Below are 21,355 nucleotides of genomic sequence, written 5' to 3'. Positions count from 1 at the left end.
AAAGTCAGGTCTGTCTGGCTCTAAGACTTGAGTTCTTTCTACCCAACCTCGCCCAGAATGAAATTTCCAACAAGGTCTTTTCCTTCCTACCGTCTGACTGCAGGATCTCCAAGGTCCTTCCATCTCCAACAGGACACCACCAGCAGGCTCCCTTCCCGAGGGGTTGCCAGCTCCAGGACCCCTAGATTTGCTCCTTCTCTCTCTGCTTTCCCAAGAGCATCTCTTTAGTGCCCTACTGTATTTTGTTGTACACTTAGCTTCACAGAAGATAAACACCCAAAGCTGAAAACTCCAATTCGTCACATTCCTCCAAGTGGTGTCCCCTCTTCCATGTCTGTGCTCAGCCTGAGCATCTGGTCTGGTTCTGCCTTCAGCCTCCAGATCACGTGCCCAGCCCCGCGTGTCTGAGCCCCCCGCCTTGCCATTCTTCAAGTGGTTCCAGCACTGTTGGCTTGGCTCCCTTACGTTATTGGCATTTGGACAAGGCCCAGCCATGCTTTTCCAGGGACATTCACTTTTATGTTTCCTTTGGGAAAGTTGGGGACTCCCCAAGTAGGGAAGGGCCCCTGTCCTTTCATGCCCACCCCCCAATCTGCTGTTGCCTGGGGCTCCAAAGTTATGCAAGGAAGAAGCCAAATTAGGTTGTATGTGGGTTAAAAATGGCTATACTTATATTCATTTCTGGTAAAATAAAGTATTACACTGCCTCCTCCAAATCATGCCACCTGTCACCCTGGGTTAAAGTTTCCTGCTTTCTCGGCTAGCCCAGGGGTTCTGGGATTGCATTGGGCTGCCTGCCATTGGACCCACTGTGCCCAGTACAGGGCCTGGCACAAAGAAGAGGTTCAAGTATTTGGGGGGGGCAGCAGGAGAGGGAGCAGATGCTACTGACCATGGGTCTGATCCTCTGAATATGGGAACACAAGGGGCATTTGGATGATGACCAGCAATCACTCCTCCATTCCCACCAAAGCCCCCTGGAATCACATGGTGCCTTCCAACATTGAACCGGAACCAGTCTGTCGATGCTGCCAGCTGCAGGGACGTTTACAACGTCCTTCGTTACATCACTAGTGCCTCGTGGCCTGCTGTTCTTCACCCCGTTTCCTTGAAGGTGCCCTCAGAGTCTCACAGAGCACATGCGCTCTTATCCATCCAGCACCATGCTGTTTCTTCGTTTGTCATGGCAGGCCCCACACTACTTTGTAGACCTTTGGTCAGACATGAACCAAAGCCTCTGGCCAGAACACAAGAGACGTCGGAGAGAGAGAGGCCCCCACAGTGTAAACAACCCAATAACGGAATACAAGGCTGGATGGCCCACAGGACGGTCCGCCAAGCCCACTCTTATTGTGGGAGAGCAGAGTTGAGCCACATGGAGGCCCTGAGAACAACGAGCAGCTCCCCCAGAAGCTGGGGTGGCTGCAGCTGAAGCTGAGAGGAACGGCCAGGAGCCCGTTGTGGTTACTCAGTGCTCTGCAATTAAGCTCATCCATAATTTGATAAGTGGGAGCAGCCTAACATTTTATAGAGTAATTAAGTCTGAGAGAGCAGGACAGGGCGTTTCTGGGCCCCAGCATCCCCTGAGGTGGGTCCCCATTTGTGCTCTCTCTCCTCTAACACACGTCTGTCGGTGGTGAGGCATGATGGTGCTCACCCGGCCCTGGGAACGCTTCCTGGCCCTGCTGTCTCCATCCCTCAGTCCCTCCACCAGGGCCCAGGCCACTGGCAGGTCCCACAGAAAAACGGCCACAGCTCCAGTGAGACCCAGGGCCCAGGCTCCCTTCCACACTGCTCTCTGCAAAACTGTGGGCTAGGAGAAATTGAGTTCAGTGCTACCCCCATCCCTCCTTCACGGGCTACCTGGCCAGCCTCTGACTGAGTGGGGTCAAGGGCCCTGATGGGGAGACTGAGGCAGCCTAGGAGTAAAGGAAGGAGCCCCAAAGATGGAAGCCAGGCTCTCCCACTTCCTGGCCCTGTGATCTCAGGTGAATCACTTCCCCTCCCCAAGACTCAGTTTCTCTGTAAAATGGCAGTAGTGGTCCAACCTAACTCACAAGCTGTTTGTGAGGAACAGATGTAAGAGGAGTCACGAGTGTACTTAGTAGCGAGGGGCCCCATGTGTGAGACGTTGTCAGCATCCCTCACTAAAGGTGTTAAAACCTGTGTCCAAGTCCTTGCCACTGGAAAGGACGCAGGTGGTCATTCAGCCTGATGTGTGTCATCAAGAACAAGAGATGGGATAACCACAGCTGAGATCTCCTGCTCAGACAGCGAGGAGTATGGAAACCTTGTCAAGTGAGGGCTCTTGCACCCAACCTGGCCATTTCCAATCACCCAATGTTCTGTGCAGTTCTGGGTCACGGCCAAGTGCCAGAGGACTTATGTTCGAGGTGATAGATTTCAGCTCAGTCTTTGGAGCTGTTCTCCTCCACCTCTCCCCAAGGACACGCTGTCTCGGGAGGTAATGAGCTCCTTGCTCCTTGCCAGAGGACTTATGTTTGAGGTGGTAGATTTCAGCCCAGTCTTTGGATCAGTTCTCCCCAACCTCTCCCCAAGGACATGCTGTCTCAGGAAGTAATGAGCTCCTTGCCCCAGGAGGGCTTCAAGGCTTGGCCAGCTCCCTAGGGGCTGAGAGTCAGGCTTGGTGGTGGTTGAATCCCCTTTCCCTCTCTGAGGTTCTGGGGATCCTAGCAGCCCCTCCCAGCCCTAGTCCAAGCCCTGGTCCCTGGTCCATATCCCAGCAGGGGCTCACCCAGTCCGTCAGAAGCTGCCACTCACAGACCAGCTTCCTTAGGGTGCACACACACCAGGAGGGCCTTGGGATGCTCTGGGCTTGCCTGTGTGGTCTCCAGCAGAGCATCAGGCCCCACGGCTCTCCTTGTTCCACAGCTTCATCTGAGGACCCTCCAGCCCCAGGCTCCTAGAGCCCTCAAGGACTCTGCGAGCACCTGCAGACTCTGTCTCTGCCCAAGGTTGGGTCTCGGTGTTCCTAGAGCATGCCCTCAGAAAGGTCCCTTACAGGGGGGCAGCGTTGGCCCCATCCAGGCACATTTCCTCCTGGAGGGATGCAGACGGGCTCCCCCAGCACCGGCTCTCCCACAGGGGGCTGGGAGGGAGGTGCTGGCTCCTGTGGCAGGACTCTGTGCTTGTTACTGTGTATATGCTTACAGACTTTTCTCACTGTTACATAATTGAGGTATTTTTTCCCCTCCTTATTTTAGATCCTGGTGCCATCTGCCCTGCTTTTCATGCATCACTAGCTCCGGGCTGGAGGTTAGATCTGGCTCGGCCACCCAGTTCTAGCCCTCCCTTGGCAAGAGACTCTGGGTCATCAGTTTCCTTCTATGTACGGTGAGATAGTAACCCCACGCTGCCTCCCTCGCAGGGCTGCTGCAGGACGCAGGGGAGAGGCCGCGAACCGGCTGGGTAAGGCAGCCAGCCCCGCACAGATGTGCCTGTTGTCATCTGGCAGGCTGAGACTGGTGTCACCCAAGTGAGGGAGCCTCTGCCCGCTGTCTGCCCCTGCCCCAGCCGAGCTCCGCTGAGCTCCACATAGCTCCGCAGGGCTCCGCAGAGCCAGGCCCTGTTTGAGATGCGGGAAGTGTATGAGCCGCACAAGTGGGGAGTCTGGTGGACCCCCCGGCAGGGGCAGCAGAGACAGGCCCCAGGCTGGCAGGGCCAGGCTGGCCTGGAGCCTGCTCACAAGTCTCTTGGCCCCACGTGGCATGGTAAGCGACCTGCAGGGAGCTCTCAGCCAGCCTCCAGCCATCAATGAGGGCACCCTAGAGATCACGCTCCTCACCGAGGCAGCCCCCATGGACGCCATCTATACCCCACAGAATGGGAGCCTCCTCTCTCCCCTCAATGTCCCTCCCAACCAATCTCCACCCCAAGAAGGGGCAGCTCTCTGCTGACAGGCAAGCAGGGAGGGTCTGGGTGCCAGGTTAGTTCCCAGGACTGTTGGGGTGAGGTGATGGTGAAGAGCACCACTCAGGAGACTTTTGTCACAGATCCACTGTGACACGCGGTGAGTCACTTTCCCTCTTTGGGTCTGAGTTATGTCATCTGTAAAATGGGAACAGCCACCTCTGTTCTGCCTACCTCTGCGTCTCTTGCGGGGATCAGAACTAGACCTGCTCCCAGGGAGGCTCTAGGCCACCAGAGTGAATTTGGTCACTGTGAGCTTTTAATTAGCAGTGAGATTATCTGGAAAGAAGGTGCTCTGGGCTTTTCAGTCATTGGGGTAAAAATAAAATCTCAGGGCGACCTCCCGGCCAGCCTAACTGTCTTGTCCTACTCCCAGAGACCCCCTCAGGAGAAGACATGGCTTGTCCAGTGCTCAGGAGCCAGCTTCCCCTTCCCTCTAATTCCCGAATGTCCATGCACACCTGTAACTCCAAGCGTTGCATCCATCCAGCTCTCATAAAATCGAGCATGGTAACAAAATCTCCCGAGCTGTAGAAATGCAACTCTGAAAGGTCAGTTCTGGGATTCAAAAGGATGTGGCCGTAATGTGAACACGATGGCCATGGGATGTCCGACTCCGGACGGCGTCAGCCCTGATCGCCCACCCTGTCATCCCCACCAGCCCTCCTGGCCTCACCTTGCAAACAGGTGGCTGGGCAGGACATCCCTGATTGAAGACAGAGGGGGACCAAAGCCCAAAAGGCAGGCTGAATTTCCTCCTTGTGAGACACCCTGTTCCTTGGCACTGCCTGACCCCGGAGGCCACGCCTGGCTGCCCAGCTGTTCTTCTGCCTTCTCCTGGCACCAGGTGCCACGTTTATTACAAGCAGCTACTTGCAGAGCAGGAACTCTGTTTCTAAAGGGGTCTTGCTCTTTGTGTCCGGACCGGAAGGTGGACCCGGAACACTCTGAGCCCTCAGGTTTGTACGGAAGCAACCAAGTCGGGAGGAAAGGCCGCTCAGGCGGGAGGAGAGGCCGCTCAGGCAGCAGAAGAGGCAGAGCGCCCTCTAGCGGCAGGCCTGGCCCTTCCAGGGAGAAGGCGGAAGTGCTAGTTTGGTTCGCGGGGCTGACTACCTGCAGCCACCTGCAGCTGCCTGGGAGAGAGCGTGGTGCCTGGTTTGGGTCCAAACATCCAGGCTCTGGGCAATTGCAGGGATAGCAGCATTCAAACCCCAAACCAAGAAGTGATAACACAGACTCTACCTATCAGCAACCTGGCTTAATTAAAAATAAGGCCACACTGGGGCGCCTGGGAGGCGCCTCTGCCTTCAGCTCAGGTCATGATCCCAGGGTCATGATCCCAGGGTCCAGGGATCGAGCCCCATGTCCGGCTCTCTGCTCAGCGGGGAGTCTGCTCCCCCCCTCCCTCTCTGCCTGCCTCTCTGCCTACTTGTGATCTCTGTCAAATAAATAAAATCTTCAAAATAAAATAAAATAAAAATAAGGCCACAGCAGGAAGGCAAGCATATGGAGAAGGCCCCCTGTGTGTGTGTGTGTGTGTGTGTGTGTGTGTGTGTGTGTGTGTCTACTACATGAGACAGGCCGGGAACCTACACCTACCCCAGGCGCAGGCCTGTGTACCATGGCTTCTGCGAAGGGTGCCCCATCAACATGATCCTACCCCAGGCAAAACTACGCAGACTCAAACCAGAAACAAACCAACCTTTCAGCCAACAAGCCCCTCTACACAAGTCCTGAAAGGTTGCAGAAATCCCAAATGGAAATTTACAGAATGTCCCCACCCCCTGGAATTGCTGGCTCTGGGCCACACACACAGGCACCATGGACATGTACAGGGGTGCACAGTGGACATGCAGGGAGTCTGGCTCAGGCGAGGGTACAGAGCCCATCAAAGGATCCTTAGATAACTGGATCCAGAGCAGGCAGGAACACAAAATGTGAAGCGCTTCTACCATGGTGGCAGAAACACACAGCCTGGACCATGTACAAACCACTTACTCACCTATCCTCTCTGGGCCACAGATTCTTCATGTACAAAAGAAAAAAAATATCTGTCCTTTTTACCTTAAACCAAGAGGCTGGTTTCAGGATCAAATGAGAGAAATTCCCAAACTGTCGTTCGGCTTTAAAATGTAAAGGATCTGTATTATATTTTATAATAAATCCGTGTTGAATATAAACGTGTCTTCCCAAAGTCTTTGTATGAAATCAGCTTCAGAAAGATGGACATACCATGTTTCAAGGTGCAAGGACCCCACCCGCCACTCCACACCCCCACCGAGAAGCCCACACCCCTCAGGGTGCCCCCAGGTAGGGCTGAGCTAGCCCCTCTGGTTAATGCTACAACTGGCAGTAGGTCCTCCTGGGACTGTGGATAGTGCACAAGCAGGTCACCGAAAGGGGCAACACCAGACCCTCCCTCCCACCCTCAGGCCCTCCTCCCTCCATCCCACCAGGGCCCCCCAAGCAGAGGCCGATGGGAAACTCTTCAGTGTATGTAGATCCGGTCCGACACCGCTGCGGGCAAGTGGGTCATGACCTGCATTCGAAGCCACCAGTAGTAGTCCATGGGGTGGTAGCGAGTGTAGGGGCTGGCGGAGGTCAGGGCATGGGTGACAGCGTTGATGACGGGGGACGTGTCCGTGGAGCCGCTGTTGCAGTAGGTCTCCATCTTGGCGATCTTCTCGTCAAAGTACTTCCTGCCGTAGTCCCGGCGCACCACCTCGGGCAGCTCGTCCCACATCTTATTGGCAATGGCCTGGATGCGCTCGGGGCTGTAGAGGCTGGTGGCGGCGATGAAGTTGCCAGGTTCCACCACGCTGACCTTCACGCCCAGCGGGTGCATCTCGTAGCGCAGGCAGTCGGAGAAGGCCTCCACCCCGAACTTGGTGATGCAGTACGGCGAGCGGGCCGGGTTGGCCATGCGGCCCAGCATGCTGCTGATGTTGACGACGCGGCCTGCGGAGGAAGATGGCAGAGCCCTGCTCACAAGGCACTGACTGGCTGGGCAGAGGGCGGGGCCAGGCAGGCTGCTTTGATGCCTGAACTACCCAGGGTCAGGGAACCTTCTAATACACAGTCGAGGCCAGCTCAGGCCACATGTCCAGCTTTTCCCTGACTATGCCAGGCAGGACAGGCCAAGAGAAATGAGCCGGCCTGCATCCAGGAGGGTGTGGGGTAATGTGGAATGGATGCTAGAGCGCTCGCGGCAGGCAGCCCAGGCCAGAGTTTTGAACCTGATTTTAGTGCTAGGACAGAGGGATGGAGTCTTTGGTACTAGAAGACGGTGGGGACCTCAAGAAGCTTTCCCACAGGCCTGGCCTCGGGAGGCGGGATGGAGGTAGAGCCCGTCCAAGCAAGCCCAAGCGGACGTGGGAAGTGCTTGTCCTGGGAATGCCCTCAGGAAGCTAAGACCCAGCCCCAACCTGGTGCCTTGGGGGGCTGCCTTTCAGAAACCTCTAAGTTGGAAGTCTCTGGAGGGTTGGGGTTTTCTTCTGCAATCCTACAGAAGCTCGGGGTTCATCCTATCATTGCTGAGACTTTGGGAGAGATCCTATGGGATCACCTCCTTTTTGCCATCATTGTTTGCTATCTAGAGAGAACATCCAAATCAGTGACTTTGGCTACCTAACATGGTCTGAGTGCTCTGTTTGCTTTTCAGATTCCTAATCTCGAAGATTATTATTACTATATTTTACATTCTACCACAACTGTCTTATTTTGTAACTGTGGCCTAGTGACCCAAAGAACAGATCTACCAACACTGACTTCCCGTGCCTCTCTTGATAGTTGCTGTATATAGACACAGCCCCAAGCACAAGGTGGCTATTTCTCTAGATTAGGTCCCCAGAGTGGGATGGCTGCTGTAATCTTTGAGCCTTTGAGACTGCGGACCTCTCAGCCGCCTTCCTTTCTGAAAACCACACATCCCTTTCCACCTGCCTGGCCAAGACAGCTCCCCTTACCCCCATCCACGAGACCTGCACAGCCCCCGGAAAGTCCTGTGCTCAGCCTCACTGGGGTATGGAGGCTGGATCTGCAGAGACCTCTTTCCAGTCTAGGCAAAGATGAAAAGACAGGATGGGAGGAAAACCCTTTCCAACTCACCTTTGGCCCTTCGGATGAGGGGGAGAAAGGATTTTGTCATCCGCACGGTGCCCCAGAGGTTCACTTCTGCCACTTCCTTGTAGGTCTCCATGCTGGTGAACTCCACTTCTCCGAAAGTCGAGATGCCCGCATTGTTAACGAGGCCCCACAGGCCTGGACAGGATGGAACAGAACCACCGTCACCACGCGGCCTTGGCCTCGGACACCACCCATCACCCTGCAGACTCGCCTCTCCTCGCTTTTGTCCCTTTCCCACCAAACTTGCCACTTACAAGGCTCTTGGGACACTTCCTAGAATCACCAAGAATAACAGGAGACAGAGAGGCCTACGGTACGGGCTGGGACCCTGCCTTAAGTCTAAAACATCCAATTACCATCTCACTTCCTGCATGGTCTCTCTGGGCCCGCAATGACCCAGCCCTGCCAGCTGTCTGCAGCCTGGGGTCACTCCCACTGGCTCCACACGGTCACCTCCCCGCAGCCTGCACTGTGTCTCCATTCCTGCCCCTGCACCTTCGCTTGCCTTCCACCTCTGCCCAAAAGCCTGGAGAACCCCAGGAGTCTTCCAGGCCAAGCTTTCTCTGGAGGCCCAGGGAGGGGACCCAGTATCCAGGGTCTCATAGCAGTTAGAGGCTCAGCTAAGACTTCACCTCAGGTCCAGCCCCAGTCCTGATCCATCCTGAGCCCCTGACCATGACCTTGGATCTTCCCCTCCCACAACACGCACTGTTTGCCGGTTATCACTGGTGAGCCCCACCGCCCTTGTGTATATGCCTGGTCTCTGCAGGTTGAGAACACTCCCTCAGCCTTGTGTGGTCCCAGGCAGAGGACAGAGCTAGAGCAAACAGACACTTTCCGAGTAACCTGGGTTGACTGTTTCCTATAAGACCAGAGAGGGGACAGCTGGCTTCCGCAGACCCGGGAACCCTGGTGCTAGAAGGATCCTTGGAGATCTGACAGCTACTTTCGTCACCAGGGAAGCAGAGGCCCTTCAGCATGCGCAGCCAGTCAGAGGCAGAGCAGAATGAGGGAAGGAGGCCCCAAGGAGGCCACCTTGCTTTGCAGGGCCTCTGAGTTCCATCTGTGGGGTGTGAGGACTTCATGGGCTGCAGCCTCGGGACAGAGCTATCCTCCTGCCTGTGGGAGCCCTGGCCCCACCTCGCTTTCCAAGTTAATCATGGAAACGAGTTTGTATGCATGACAGAGTAATTGGTCTCTAGCTGCGTTCCTTCCGTGTTATCCAAATTAAAGCTTCAACTGACCTCTGGTGCCTTCTCCTTCAATTATGGAGAATTAAGAACATTTATCAGGGAAGGAAACTGCTATTTAACAAAGTGCTCGTGAAGCTCTCACTCACTCCCCACAGCGGCTGAGCGGCAGCCACGGGCTCTCGGGTCTCACCAGTGACCTAGCAGTGACGCGGCCACCACAGCCCCTCCTCCCCCGAGGTCTTCACCCCTCTCTTCTTCCCAGGAAGAGCCAGAGGCCTCCCACCACCTGCCAAGGCTGACCTTTCACCCTCCACCTTCCAAACCATAAGCTGTCATTCCTTGTTCCCTTTTCATGCAACATTAACCTTTCTCTCACCCCTGGCTCCCTTCCTCCAATGTTGTATACATTAGATGCTCAATAAAGGTTTCTCAGATGAATGAAGGTCTACAAATACCATGTCCCGGGATCCCAAAGAACCTCCTCTTTACCATGCTACATCCTCACACCTCTGTCTGTTCTCCTTCCCTCCACGACCAGGCTTCTGAGAACACAAGCTACACCCTCCAGACCCCATTTCCCTGCCATGCCGGATCCCAGCCCTGCTGCTGCCCCACTGTGTCTGGGGTGCAACATGGTAAGGGTGCCCCATCACCCTCACCTCCCATCTTCACTCCCCTCAACCTCTCCCCAGTATGAGCTCTACTCATGGTTCTCGACACTCATTCCTCCTTTGGAGCATCTCTTCTATCCTCCCTGCCACCCTTCTTCTACCTGCCCCCTAAATACAGGCATCCGCCAATGTCCCGTCCTAGACCGCCTGCTCTCAAATTATGCTCCGTGCCTAGGCAGCCTTGTCTTCTTTATGTTCATGGAAATTTGCAGCTGCTTTGTGTTTGGTTCACACAAAACCGTATCCCACCTAAAATGTATATTTTTTCCCTAACAAAAAACTAATTACAGCTGACACTGATATCCAAAAAAGTGTAATTGAACTTGACCTGTGAAAGCACCTGGCTCCTGGATTCTAGCTCCACTGACTTGATAAGCAGTAACAGTCTGTGGAGCTAGGAGTCCTCAGCCAACACTCCACGTAAACTCAAAATGAACACTGCTGCTCGTTCCCAGGGACAGCTGTTTCCCTGCAACAGCCCCAGCACATCACCACGTCAAGCGCTCCTGTGTACCCCTCGGACTCATGGCTCTCCTCCGACTGCGGTCTCCTCCTCCTGACAGTCACTCTCACCTCAGTGCCCTGCACACAGGTCCCCAGCATCCTCTCCCCATGCACCAGCATGGCAATCTCCAGCTGCCCCAGCCTGCGCCTTACTTTCCTCTTTGCTAACAGACCTCTGGACCTCTTCTCCCCAATCTGATGAGAATTATTAATACCACTGATCAAGATCAAAAGGACAGAGACCCGGCCCTGAGCTAAGCACTCTGCGTGCATTCATTCCAAAGCTAAGCTATCCCAGGTCTGGAGGACACAGATGGGGCTCCAGGAGGTTAAGCACCTTACTCAGTGTCACTCAGCTAACAGGGGGACAAGATAATTTGGACCCTGGTCTGTGTGAAGACACAGCCCTCATGCTTGACCCTGTGCCACTGTTGGCTTCCTCTGCCATCTCATCGAATCTGTGCCTTTTTTCCTCTTTCCACAGCATTAGTCTGGGGCCTTGTCGTCTCCATCCTATATCACTGGAGAACTTCTCCCAGGTCTCCCTGTCACAGCTTCTGTCCTCCATTTCAATCCTGGCCAGCCCCTCGGCTAGACCCTCCTCTGTTGGTCACTTCTTGCTTTGACGATTCCCTCTCGAAGCAGGTTTAGGAGGCCTCCTTTGCCGGGTTTCTTGTTCTACCCTCTGGAAGCCTGAACAGCCGGCCCCTCCCCTGCCTCATGGTCCCTCCTGCCTCTGCTGCTCCCTGGCTCCACCCAGCTCCCCAACCCTCACCCCATGCTATTCTGCCCATGTGCCTGCAGTGGTCAGATCTAGGCATGAGCACTGGCTGTGTGAGCAGAGCATTTCTCCCTCTTCACAGATAGGTAAGCTGAGGCCCACACAGGGGAAGGTGTGAGCCCAAGGTCACACTTCTAAGAGAGTGAAGCCCACCATAACTCCAGACTTCCCACTCTCAGACTGAGGGTGTCCCAGGTGTAGAACTGGGTCTTCTCTATCCATGGCACAATGTCCCCAGTGCTGTAATGGTTCCGAAGAGGTCCTGCCATGAAGCCACCAACTTACATCTGGCTGGTGTCCAACCACAATCCTCCTGCCAGGTCATACCCTCATTGGTGCTCAGCACACTACCAAGCATACAGCAGGTACTCAATAAATATCTGCTGACTGTGAGGTTAAGTGATGGTTTCAACATACAGCCTGCCGGTTGGCTTACTCAGCCTTTTGCTGGGATGAGGTGGGCAGTGCTGTCTCCAGGCTCCAGATGTCCAACCGGTCCCTCAGAGCTCCGCTGGCTGTGGCAGATGGCTCATCTCTAATCAGACAATCCCCTTCATCTCACCCCCCGAGGCTGGCTCCCCTGTTCCACAGAGCCAGGATGAAAGGCACTTGTCTCCTGAAAGGATCCTGCCTGGGTAGAGTGAGTCAGAAGCGCGCACAGGCTTAGGGACCCCAGGATGATCTGAAAGCTCTAGAAGGGCGCCACCTGGAGTTCAGAGATAGCACTGCCAGAGAAGGGGAGAAGGGCAGAGGCTATACCAGGAAAGACAGCCCTGGGTGGGGCAGGGGTGGGGGCCACGGGGAAGAAAAAGAGGGGGAGGGAGAAGTAGGGACAGAGAAACCAGGACAACCACATGTCCAACAGATTTCTCATCTTTTTCATACCAAAAAAAAAATCTTCAAATCTTTTGCCAGAAAATGCCGTATTAGGTAAGTAAGCTCATGCTGTGGTTTATCAATCCTCACTGGAATGTGTCATTTGGAAAAAGGCAGCAGGGAAAAGTTTATGCATCAGGGTGGGACTAGGGTTTGAACTCGGTCCCAGGGCAGGGGGGTGAGTGCCTCTCCCTGTGGTTCCGGGCCTGCCCTGCCTTGACGGTCAAGCGAACTGGCCCAGACCAATACAAGGAATGGAGGTGACTCTGTCCTGGCAGTGGGGAACCAGGACCAGGGTCCTGAGCAGCCCCCAGCTCAGGTGCAGCCCCACTCTGTTCTCAGGTCTACAGCGATGAGTTCTTTCCATGGGTGCCGTGGATCACCACAAACCCTCAGGCTGCCATGAAGTGGCCTTACGGCAGGACTCCTGCCTCATGGTTGATGAAGGCAGGTGGTAGAGGTGAGGTGGGCTGTATCTCCAGAGCGGGGAATCACCCCAGGGGGCACATCCTGCCTCTTCTTAATGGGACAGGAGCCCTGGCTCTGCCTGTTAATTATGAAACAGATGTTTAGTGAGTTAGGGAACTCATAGGCCTCTCCTCTGAGAGCAGACCAGCCTGGGAATGGCCCTCTTTGGAGGTGGGGGTGGCCCAGGGCTGCCAAGGGGTTGCATCAGGGACAGGCTGGCAGCCTGAGCAACAGCTTCCCTGACAGCCACATGGCACAGGAGCTCTGAGGCAGCTGCAGGCTGACGGCAGCATCTCCGTTTGGCTCATAAAGGCTCAAGAGAGCCCATCCCTGCCCCTGGTGGTCCCCTCTCCTCCCCTTCTCCCTCCTAGGGCCTGAAGTCACCACTCGGGAGAGATGCCCCCACCCTGTCTGTGGGAAAGAGAGAACCCTCTCTGCCTGATCGGCCAGGAAGCTCAAAGGTAAACACCTTAGAGGAAGCAAGTAGCCCAGAATGCACCACGGCTGTGTGCTCCATGAACGGGGTCTCCCCCCTTCTGTCGGACACAGCCCCTCCCACCAACATCCCTCCCTGAGCTGAACTGGGAGAGAACACCCGAATCCTTATGTTACCAGAACTTTCTGCAGCAGGTGACCCTGTCAGTGACTGGCCCTCAAACCTTCTGTTCCTCCAGGTTCTGGGGGCACAGTCCCCAACCTCTCTGCCAGCTGCCTCTCCCCTTCTCCACCCCCTGATTGCTCATGTTCCCAGGAAGCCCACCTTGCATCTTGCCCACTCTAGCCTCACCTCCAGGCCCGGACATCTGTTCTCCACCCAGACATTCCCGAAGGGCATCCCATGGGCACTCCCCATCCCTCATCATGCTCCTGCAGTGGGTTGGGGGGGACTGGGCATCAGGAGAAGCCTCGTGCCCCTCCCTCATCCCCACATGCATCCATCACCAAGTCCAGCCAGCTATGCCTTCCTGAATCTGATCCCTCCACATCCCCAAACACCCACTGCCCTTGTTCAGTACTCCAGGACTCATGCTCTCCCTCTAAATCTACCCTCCACACTGCTGCCCCAGTCCCCAGACTGATAGTTCATCCCCCCTGGGACATCGACAGTGGGCCCCGGTGTCCTCAGGAGCGCGTCTATGGGCCCCAGGCCCTGGATGACCTCTGTCCTCAACCCCATTTACTGCCACCACCTCCACCAGACTTGACCACGGAGTTGGCCCCCTGTGTGCTTCCCACCATTGTTCCTTCTCTCCCCGACTCTGGAACGCCCTTCTTGCCCCTGCCACAATCTGCTCTCCCTAACAGGCTCCGCGCCCCACCCAGGACTGGGCTGTGACCCTCTGTCCTGTGCTGCTTCCTGAGAGGGGGTGTGGAGATCATTCGGGTTAGCCCCCCAGTGAACCTTGGTGAGGTCATTGGGAACAAGGACTGTGTCTTGGCCATCTCTGTGTCCCCAACACTTGGCCCTGAGTGGGCATTCGATGAACACTGTCTGAACTGACCCCCCCCCCCAGCTGTGCTCATCTGTTCACCACTCCTAGAGGTTTTGAAAGCACCTCTGGCTTTATTTCCCATTGCCTTCTTGCACAGGTGTGTTTAATTTAACCCACTTCCTCCCACTGTGTGAGAGGAAGAGTTTCAACAGTGGGGCAAGCAGGCTTTTGCAAGATACCGGTAAATGGGGGGTAGTGTTTAGGAAAGGGGCCCTCAGAACAGCTGGTGCACTACCCCCTGCGGCCCCAACGGGCCCCCTACCTTTCTCAGGATCCTCCAGGCTCGAGCGGACGATCTCCACCACCTTCTCCACCTCCTCGTTCTTGCAGACATTGAGCTGGACAGTTCTTAGTCGATCACTCCTCAAGCTATCCAGCTCCTTGACCCCATCGTCTCCTTTGTCCTGGGGAGGAGAGAGGAGCTGCTTCAACCACCTCCTTCCCACCCTGCCTCCAGTCGGAGGACCAGGGCCGAGGCCCTGCCAGAGCTTGGGGCTTACTAACAACTGACCACGTTGTCAAGCCAAACCAAGTGCCACAGACACAAGCTCCCAAGGCTTTCCTGGAAGGAGCCTCTCTCTAAGCCAAGGTTGCGAAGTGAGGACCCACCAGGGCTAGGCATGTGGGTGTCCAACAATGGGGAGGGTGGGGACTTGGGAATGAAGCACATGCCTACCTCTCCACCCCTGCCAGCTGCTGCCAACATGGGTATGGGTGTAACCCAGGCCTGCCAGCTGCTCCGATGTTTAAGCTAGTAATTAGGACTTCCCAGTGTTTTAAGTGTTGGCAACTTACTCACGTTTAAAAAACAAAACCTAAACACTGTGTAAAGCAAAGCACATTCACAGGCCACATGTGACTGGAGGCTGCCAGTTTGTCACCTCTGGTCTAAGCCACAGGCCTGTCACTACCAAGATGGTCAGAAGCCAGAGCAGCTCTCATTCCAGTCCCATCACTACCCAGGCTCTGTGCCCTCAGGTGCAACCCTTAACAGGTACCCAGTTTTTCCAGCTTCAAAATAAGAAATAAGGACAATGCCACCTGTTCTGACCTGCTCAGGTTACTGGAATGATGGAGTCATCTTTATTAAAAACCTGTTAAACTGTCAAGCTAAATCCGAGCATTATTAAACATGAGAAAGGGTCACTCACTCAGCAAACATTTCCTGGGCCTCCATCATGTCCCAGCACTGCACTAAGAACTAGAGACACAAAAATAAATAACTCATGGCGCACCTGGGTGGCTCAGTGGGTTAAAGCCTCTGCCTACGGCTCAGGTCATGATCCCAGAGTGCTGGGATCAAGCCCCGCATAGGGCTCTCTGCTCAGCAGGGAGCCTGTTTCCTCCTCTCTCCCTCTCTCTCTCTCTCTCTCTCTCTCTCTCTCGGCCTGTCTCTCTGCCTACTTGTGATCTCTGTCTGTCCAATAAACAAATAAAAAATCTTTTAAAAAAATAAATAAATAAATAACTCAGCCCCTGTTATCAAAGAGGCACATTTTCGGGAAGGGGGCAGGTGCATAAGGGAACAATCTGGGCAGTGTTTGCAGCATGAAAGCTGGCAGGAGGGGAGAGGCTGCCCAGAAGGTGGGACAGGCCTTTCAGGAGCAGTGACAGCCGAGGCCAAGGACCAGAGGGGCCCTGGGAAATGGGATATTTTAGACAGCGGTGAGGCCTCTGCAGGCAGAGCAGATGCATAAGAAAGTCATTGCACAGGAGGCTGGGGAGGTGGGCGAGGGTCTTCTTGGGGCGTGGTGGTGAGCTGCTCGAGGGCGTGAATAAAAGCCAGCATCATTTACTGAGTGCTGACGGTGCTTCCCACTGTGCTAAGCACTTGACATACATTTCTCATTAGTCTGCACACCGTGAGGCGGGTTCTATTAGCATATTTCATCCTTTCTAGGACCTGCATCTTCTCCACCTTAGGGATGAGCTACACAGTTGTGAAAAGCAAACACTGTCAGTTACAATGTAATTGGCAGTGACTTTCTCAGCCGTGCAGGAAACAGGAAGGCATCTAGTGGGAGGACAGCAGGAGCTGCCAGGGGCTGCAGTGAGAGGGAAATGCCTACTCTCAGCCAAGGACATGCGTGGGATACAGGTGGTATTGATGCTAACCTCCCTGGCAAGGCCAAGAGTAGGAAGCATGTGGATTCCGCATACATCCATGGTGAAAAGCTCTCTAGGAATTAGGCTCAGCCTGCTAAGTGGTCTGAACCAGAAGAACCCTAACCCCAGAACAAGACGTTCACATCACACCATGTCAGAGAGACATGAGAGAGTAGTGAACATACTGTGTCTAATGGGGCCAGAGGGGCTGGAGATAATCGCTCTGGAGAGGGACCTGGGAAGAACACAAGAGTGAGGGAGCAGTCTGGTCCCATGGAGCCCACCAAACAGAAGCAGGGCCAAAAAATTCAGCCCAAAATGAGGAATGATTTTCATCATCCGGATGGCAAGACTGCCCCGGAGGAGTCTGGACAATGAAAGTGGAGGTCAGGCTTGGGGCAGGGTGGGGAACACGGTGTGGAGAAAACCCAGGCATCAGACAGGGATCAGGCTGGTCCCCACTGCCCCCAAGAGCTCTTCCACTCTTAAACAGTCAGCCTCTACAGGGAGCCTCCGCTCTGGGCCTGAAAAGAAGCAGCACATGTGGCCCTCTGAGTCTCTGCCTGGCCCAGCACCAGGCATGCCAATGACACCCGGAGTCCCCTCTGCCCAGGGCAGCCATGTGTGAGGCTTGGTTAGTCTAAGGCTTGGCTCTGAAACTCCCTGGCAGTGCCCACTTCCTGGACAACATGGCAGGTGTCTCATCTACAGGCCTAGAGCTTCTGCTACTGTTCCTGCAGAGGGTCTGCCAGCAAAAAACTCCCAGAGACGACAGCTTCCAGTCCAGAGGAGAGAAGGGCTGGTGTCCACAGACACCAAAAAAACATGCGTCTTGTTTGAATGCAGTCTTCATGTAGTGCCTCCTCGAATGCCCCTCAGAGTGGAGCCCAGGCAGACCGCATCCCTGAGTGGGTGCTGACGCCTACTTCCAAGAAGATAGACCCCTGAGCACCCTGTCCTCCTCCTGGCCTTTGTGAACCCTGCCACCACATTTTGGCAACTCTCGGACTCCACACCAGATGTCTCCTTGAGCTTCCAGCCAGCCCTGAGCCCATGTCTCCAAGGTCCCCTGGGGAGGCTCTTCACCTGGCTCAGGGTCCCCACATGAACTCGGTTTGGAGTGTGGCAGCTGAGACCCTGCTCTCGGAGGAAACCAGGGGTTCATCCCACAGCTCACAGCTTCAGGCTCAGCATTCAGGATCCCAGGAGAGAACCCCATCTCCTCCCTTCCCCTGCCAGGTCTCCCCAGCAGTCCTCCTCACTCTGAACGGCCTCCACATCCCACTCCGATGGCCTTGTCAGCGGGGACAGAGACAGTCAGCTTGCCTTCACTGTTCAGAGAAAACCTTTGCTGCCCACCCTTGGCCCCGGGGCCACAGAACACAGTGGCCGGTCCCCTTCCAGATCCACCTGTTCTCAGTCCAAGGCTACACTGCTTGGGCCCCACTGCCTCCCTGGCTCCAGGGTTTCTGTCCTCGTCTTCATCTATCTTGCTGCTCGGGGACAAGCTTCGAGTCCTGCTGTGTTGGTGACTATGGAACTGGCTGACTGATAAACCCACTTTTATCATTATCCCTTTCCATTTCATCAGTGAGCTCTCTTTTCTACCCTTGCATGACAAGTTAGACAATTCTTATAGTGTTTCCACACATTCTCAGATAATAGCCTCTTTGTTCGACTTCAAGGGTCCAGCTCAGTCTACTAATCAAGGAACCCCAGCGCAGCCTGGTTTGAAAACCCAAGTCCTCCAGGTTCTATGCAATTTAAAGCCTGTCCTGACCCAGGCCTGGGGAGTGTGGGAAGCCCATGGATGCCAAACAGGGGTGAAGACTGCCTTTCTCCTTATTTTCTAGCTCCTCCTCACCTCTTCCTTAATCTCTGACCCTTCTAGGGTTGGATCCAGGGGCTAGCAAATTAAGGGGCAAGACTGTAGTCTTCTGAGGCTGGTCCTGTTGTCTGCTGTTGGTGTCCACGGACAGCAGGTGCACGAGCGCTGGCCCTCCCTGCCAGGCGTGCTTTCATGGGTTCTGCAGAGATCCGTCCCCTGGATGCCTCCAGCCGGGCCTCTTCTCCCTCCACCTGGACTTCAGTGAGGCACGCCTTCGGCTGGGGAAACACGGGCGGTCCTAGGAGTCTCACTGGATGGGCGCCCTTATGATGACTCCAGGAGCTCTCCCCTTCATCCACATCACGTCCAGGCCAGAGTGTCCGACCCAGGCAGGACAGCCCTCTCCTGGTGGAGCTCTCTCTGCTCTGCTTCCAGATGAGGCATTCTGGCTTCCTTCTTGGGCCTCCAGACGTCTTTTGGTCAATATTAATATACCCTTCTGTGGCCGAGGACTCCGGGGCATTAACGGTAAGCTCTCTAGGAGATCTTTCTTTTTTTTTTTTAAATAATTTATTTATTTATGGGGCACCTGGGTGGCTCAGTGGGTTAAAGCCTCTGCCTTCGGCTCAGGTCATGATCCCAGAGTCCTGGGATTGAGCACCGCATCAGGCTCTCTGCTCAGCGGGGAGCCTGCTTCCTCCTCTATCTCTGCCAGCCTTTCTGCCTACTTGTGACCTCTGTCAAATAAATAAATTTTAAAAATCTCAAAAAAAAAAATCTCCCTCCATCCTTACATGATTATTCATCCCCACTTCTTTAAAAAAAAAAAGAATTTATTTATTAGACAGAGAGAGTCACAGTGAGAGAGGGAACACAAGCAGGGGGAGTAGGAGAGGGAGAAGCAGGCTTCCCGCTGAGCAGGGAGCCCGATGTGGGCTCCATCCCAGGACCCTGGGATCATAACCTGACCTAAGGCAGACATGTAACAACTAAGCCACCCAGGTACCCCTCTAGTAGTTCTTTAAGTTTTTATTTTAATTCCAATTAGTTAACACCCAGTGTTCTATCAGTTTCAGGTGTACAATTCAGTAATCTCACACTTCCTTACCCCAGCCGGCGCTCATCAGAACAAGTGCGCTCCTTCCTTGCCATCCCCTGTTTCCGCCATCCCCCCACCTGCCTCCCCTCTGGTGCCCATCAGTCTGTTCTCCATAGTTAAGAGTCTGTTTCTCCAAGTAGTGTTCTTGAAGCCCACCTCACTGAGACCAGAGGGAAAATATCACAGCACAGTAACAACTCCGTCCAACCTCTCAACCTTCTCCAACCTTCTCCCCCTCCATTTCTACCACACTGAGCCAGACGACGGACTGAACCTGGCAGCAGGGTTTTACAGACTCTCGGCCTGTTCTGCTAGGTGGTCCAGCACCTTCAGGACAGATGAAGACACTCGCCAGGTAAAGTGAAAGTATCTATCATGCCCACAAGGAACGGTGAAGAGGAACAAGCCTGGGGCCTTGTAACAGTCACAGGCTGAGCAGTGGGAGCGCTAGCTAGGGAGGGGAAGCAAACCAAGAGAGCAGGGTATCCAAAAGTCATGCAACAAAGGATAACATGCAAGAGTGGTTTGTTTGGTCAAAGCTGTGTATAGGTTCAGTATGCTCTGGTCTGAGAAGGGTCCACTCGATCCGGCAAAATGGGGGCTGCTGGCATCCTCGATAAAAGCCATATCAGAGGCGCTCTGGCAAATCGCCCCCCACCCACCCCCGGTCCGGCCCTGACTTCTCTGCCCAGCTGGTCTCCTCTTACTCCACGACGGCTCTGGGCTTCAGCTTCCTCGGACTGCTGATGGTGTCCAAATACACTATCAGCACCCACCGCAGGGAACTCCTGTCCGTCCTTCCAGATGGCAGCAAGATGCCACCTTGGCCTATCAAGCCTTCCCTTGTACCCAGAGAGAGGCAGTCTGCCCCTTCTAAGATACAAGACCTGCCCCCCAACTCCACTCTCCCACCACCCTCCCTCGCTGCAGCCACAGTGGCCCCCTGCTGGTCTCTAACACAAAGGCACACACCATGCTTGGAGCTCTGGCTTGGCTGTCCCTTCTTACCCCTTCTATCTTTAGGACTAGCTCCCTAACCCCTTACCTCCTTCCAATGTCACTTTCTCAGTAAGTTCTTTCTTTCCTCTTTAAAACCCAACAGCCCCTCTTCCACATTCACTCTCCATCTCCTTTTCATGCTTTCTTTTTCCCAATAGCTTCCACATCCCACAGAAAAGCAATCTACTTATTTATCGATCTTCTTTTGTGTTACCCCCCACCCCAGGCCCGTGTAAGTGCCACAAGGGCAAAAACTTCTCACTGAATCAGTATAGGCTGTATTTCCAAAGGAGAATATTGTGGGCTCTTGTAGGTGCTCAAGAGATATCTATTAGTTGAAAGAACAAATAAACAGACAGGAGGGGCCCAAAGCCCAATCCGTGTGGGCTGAAAGGAACATGGGAAGTAAACAGGTGAAACGATCTAGTACAAACAATCCTCTGGGGGTGCCGAGAAGTGAGCCAGTAGTGCACATGGGATGGGAGGCTGTCAGCCTGCGCGTGTGGGTGTGTGCGCGTGTGCCCGTGCACACACGCATGCGCCAAAATGACCCAGCAGAGCGTGAGGAGTTCATGATGCGGGAGATGAGAGACATCTGCTGGAGCCAAGCCCTTGAGTTGGCCCAAGGCACCGAGACCTGAAGCAGGAGAGGAGGGGTAAGTCTAAGGAGGAGCAGGCAGAGTTTTGGGGGACAGATGTAGCCAGAATCCACCATATGGCTTAACATCTCAGCAGTGGGCTGGAGGACTTTACCGTGGTCCCCAGTGGCTCCAACTGCTTTCTGATTTGCATCGTTAATTCAAACGTCTAGTGACTTCTGCCTCTTCTAGCTTTTGACCAGCAGAGACACACACCATGATGCCAAAACAGTCAACAAGTAACACCGACGGGCATGAGCCGGCAGTGACCTTGTCTGGTATTTTAGGTTTTTTTTTTTTTTTGACAGACAGATCACAAGTAGGCAGAGAGGCAGGCAGAGAGAGAGGAGGAAGCAGGCTCCCCGCTGAGCAGAGAGCCCGATGCGGGGCTCGATCCCAGGACTCTGGGATCATGACCTGAGCCGAAGGCAGAGGCTTTAACCCACTGAGCCACCCAGGTGCCCCTTGTCTGGTATTTTGAAGAAAACACCAGTCACTAAATCAGGATCATAGCTGTGGCCAGTGGAAGGATGTCAGAGCACCCAGTCCAACCCCATTATTGTAAGTAAGGGGCTCAGGGAGGGGAAGTGTCTGCCTAGTCCCTGGGCTAGTAGCTGATAGGGGACTAGAATCCAAGGCCCTGA

At 54.5% G+C, this 21,355-nt stretch overlaps 1 protein-coding gene across 2 annotated transcripts in view; it reads right to left on the bottom strand.

The window, feature by feature from the left end:
* Window positions 1-6,050: 6,050 nt before the first annotated feature.
* BDH1 (3-hydroxybutyrate dehydrogenase 1) overlaps window positions 6,051-21,355 on the bottom strand; it is a 42,181-nt gene continuing 26,876 nt past the window's right edge. For both annotated transcript variants that reach the window (XM_080815834.1, XM_080815835.1), the window contains exons 5-7: window positions 14,304-14,445; window positions 8,038-8,190; window positions 6,051-6,888 (exon numbers count right to left, since the gene is read on the bottom strand). In XM_080815834.1, the coding sequence (XP_080671960.1) occupies window positions 6,419-6,888; window positions 8,038-8,190; window positions 14,304-14,445 (765 nt within the window). In that variant the 3' untranslated portion in view covers window positions 6,051-6,418. The remainder of the gene's footprint in view (window positions 6,889-8,037; window positions 8,191-14,303; window positions 14,446-21,355) is intronic.

The sequence above is a fragment of the Martes martes genome, assembly GCF_963455335.1.
Source record: "Martes martes genome assembly, chromosome: 1".
NCBI classification, from domain to species: Eukaryota; Metazoa; Chordata; class Mammalia; order Carnivora; family Mustelidae; genus Martes; species Martes martes.
This window is presented reverse-complemented; position numbering and strand designations above follow the sequence as displayed.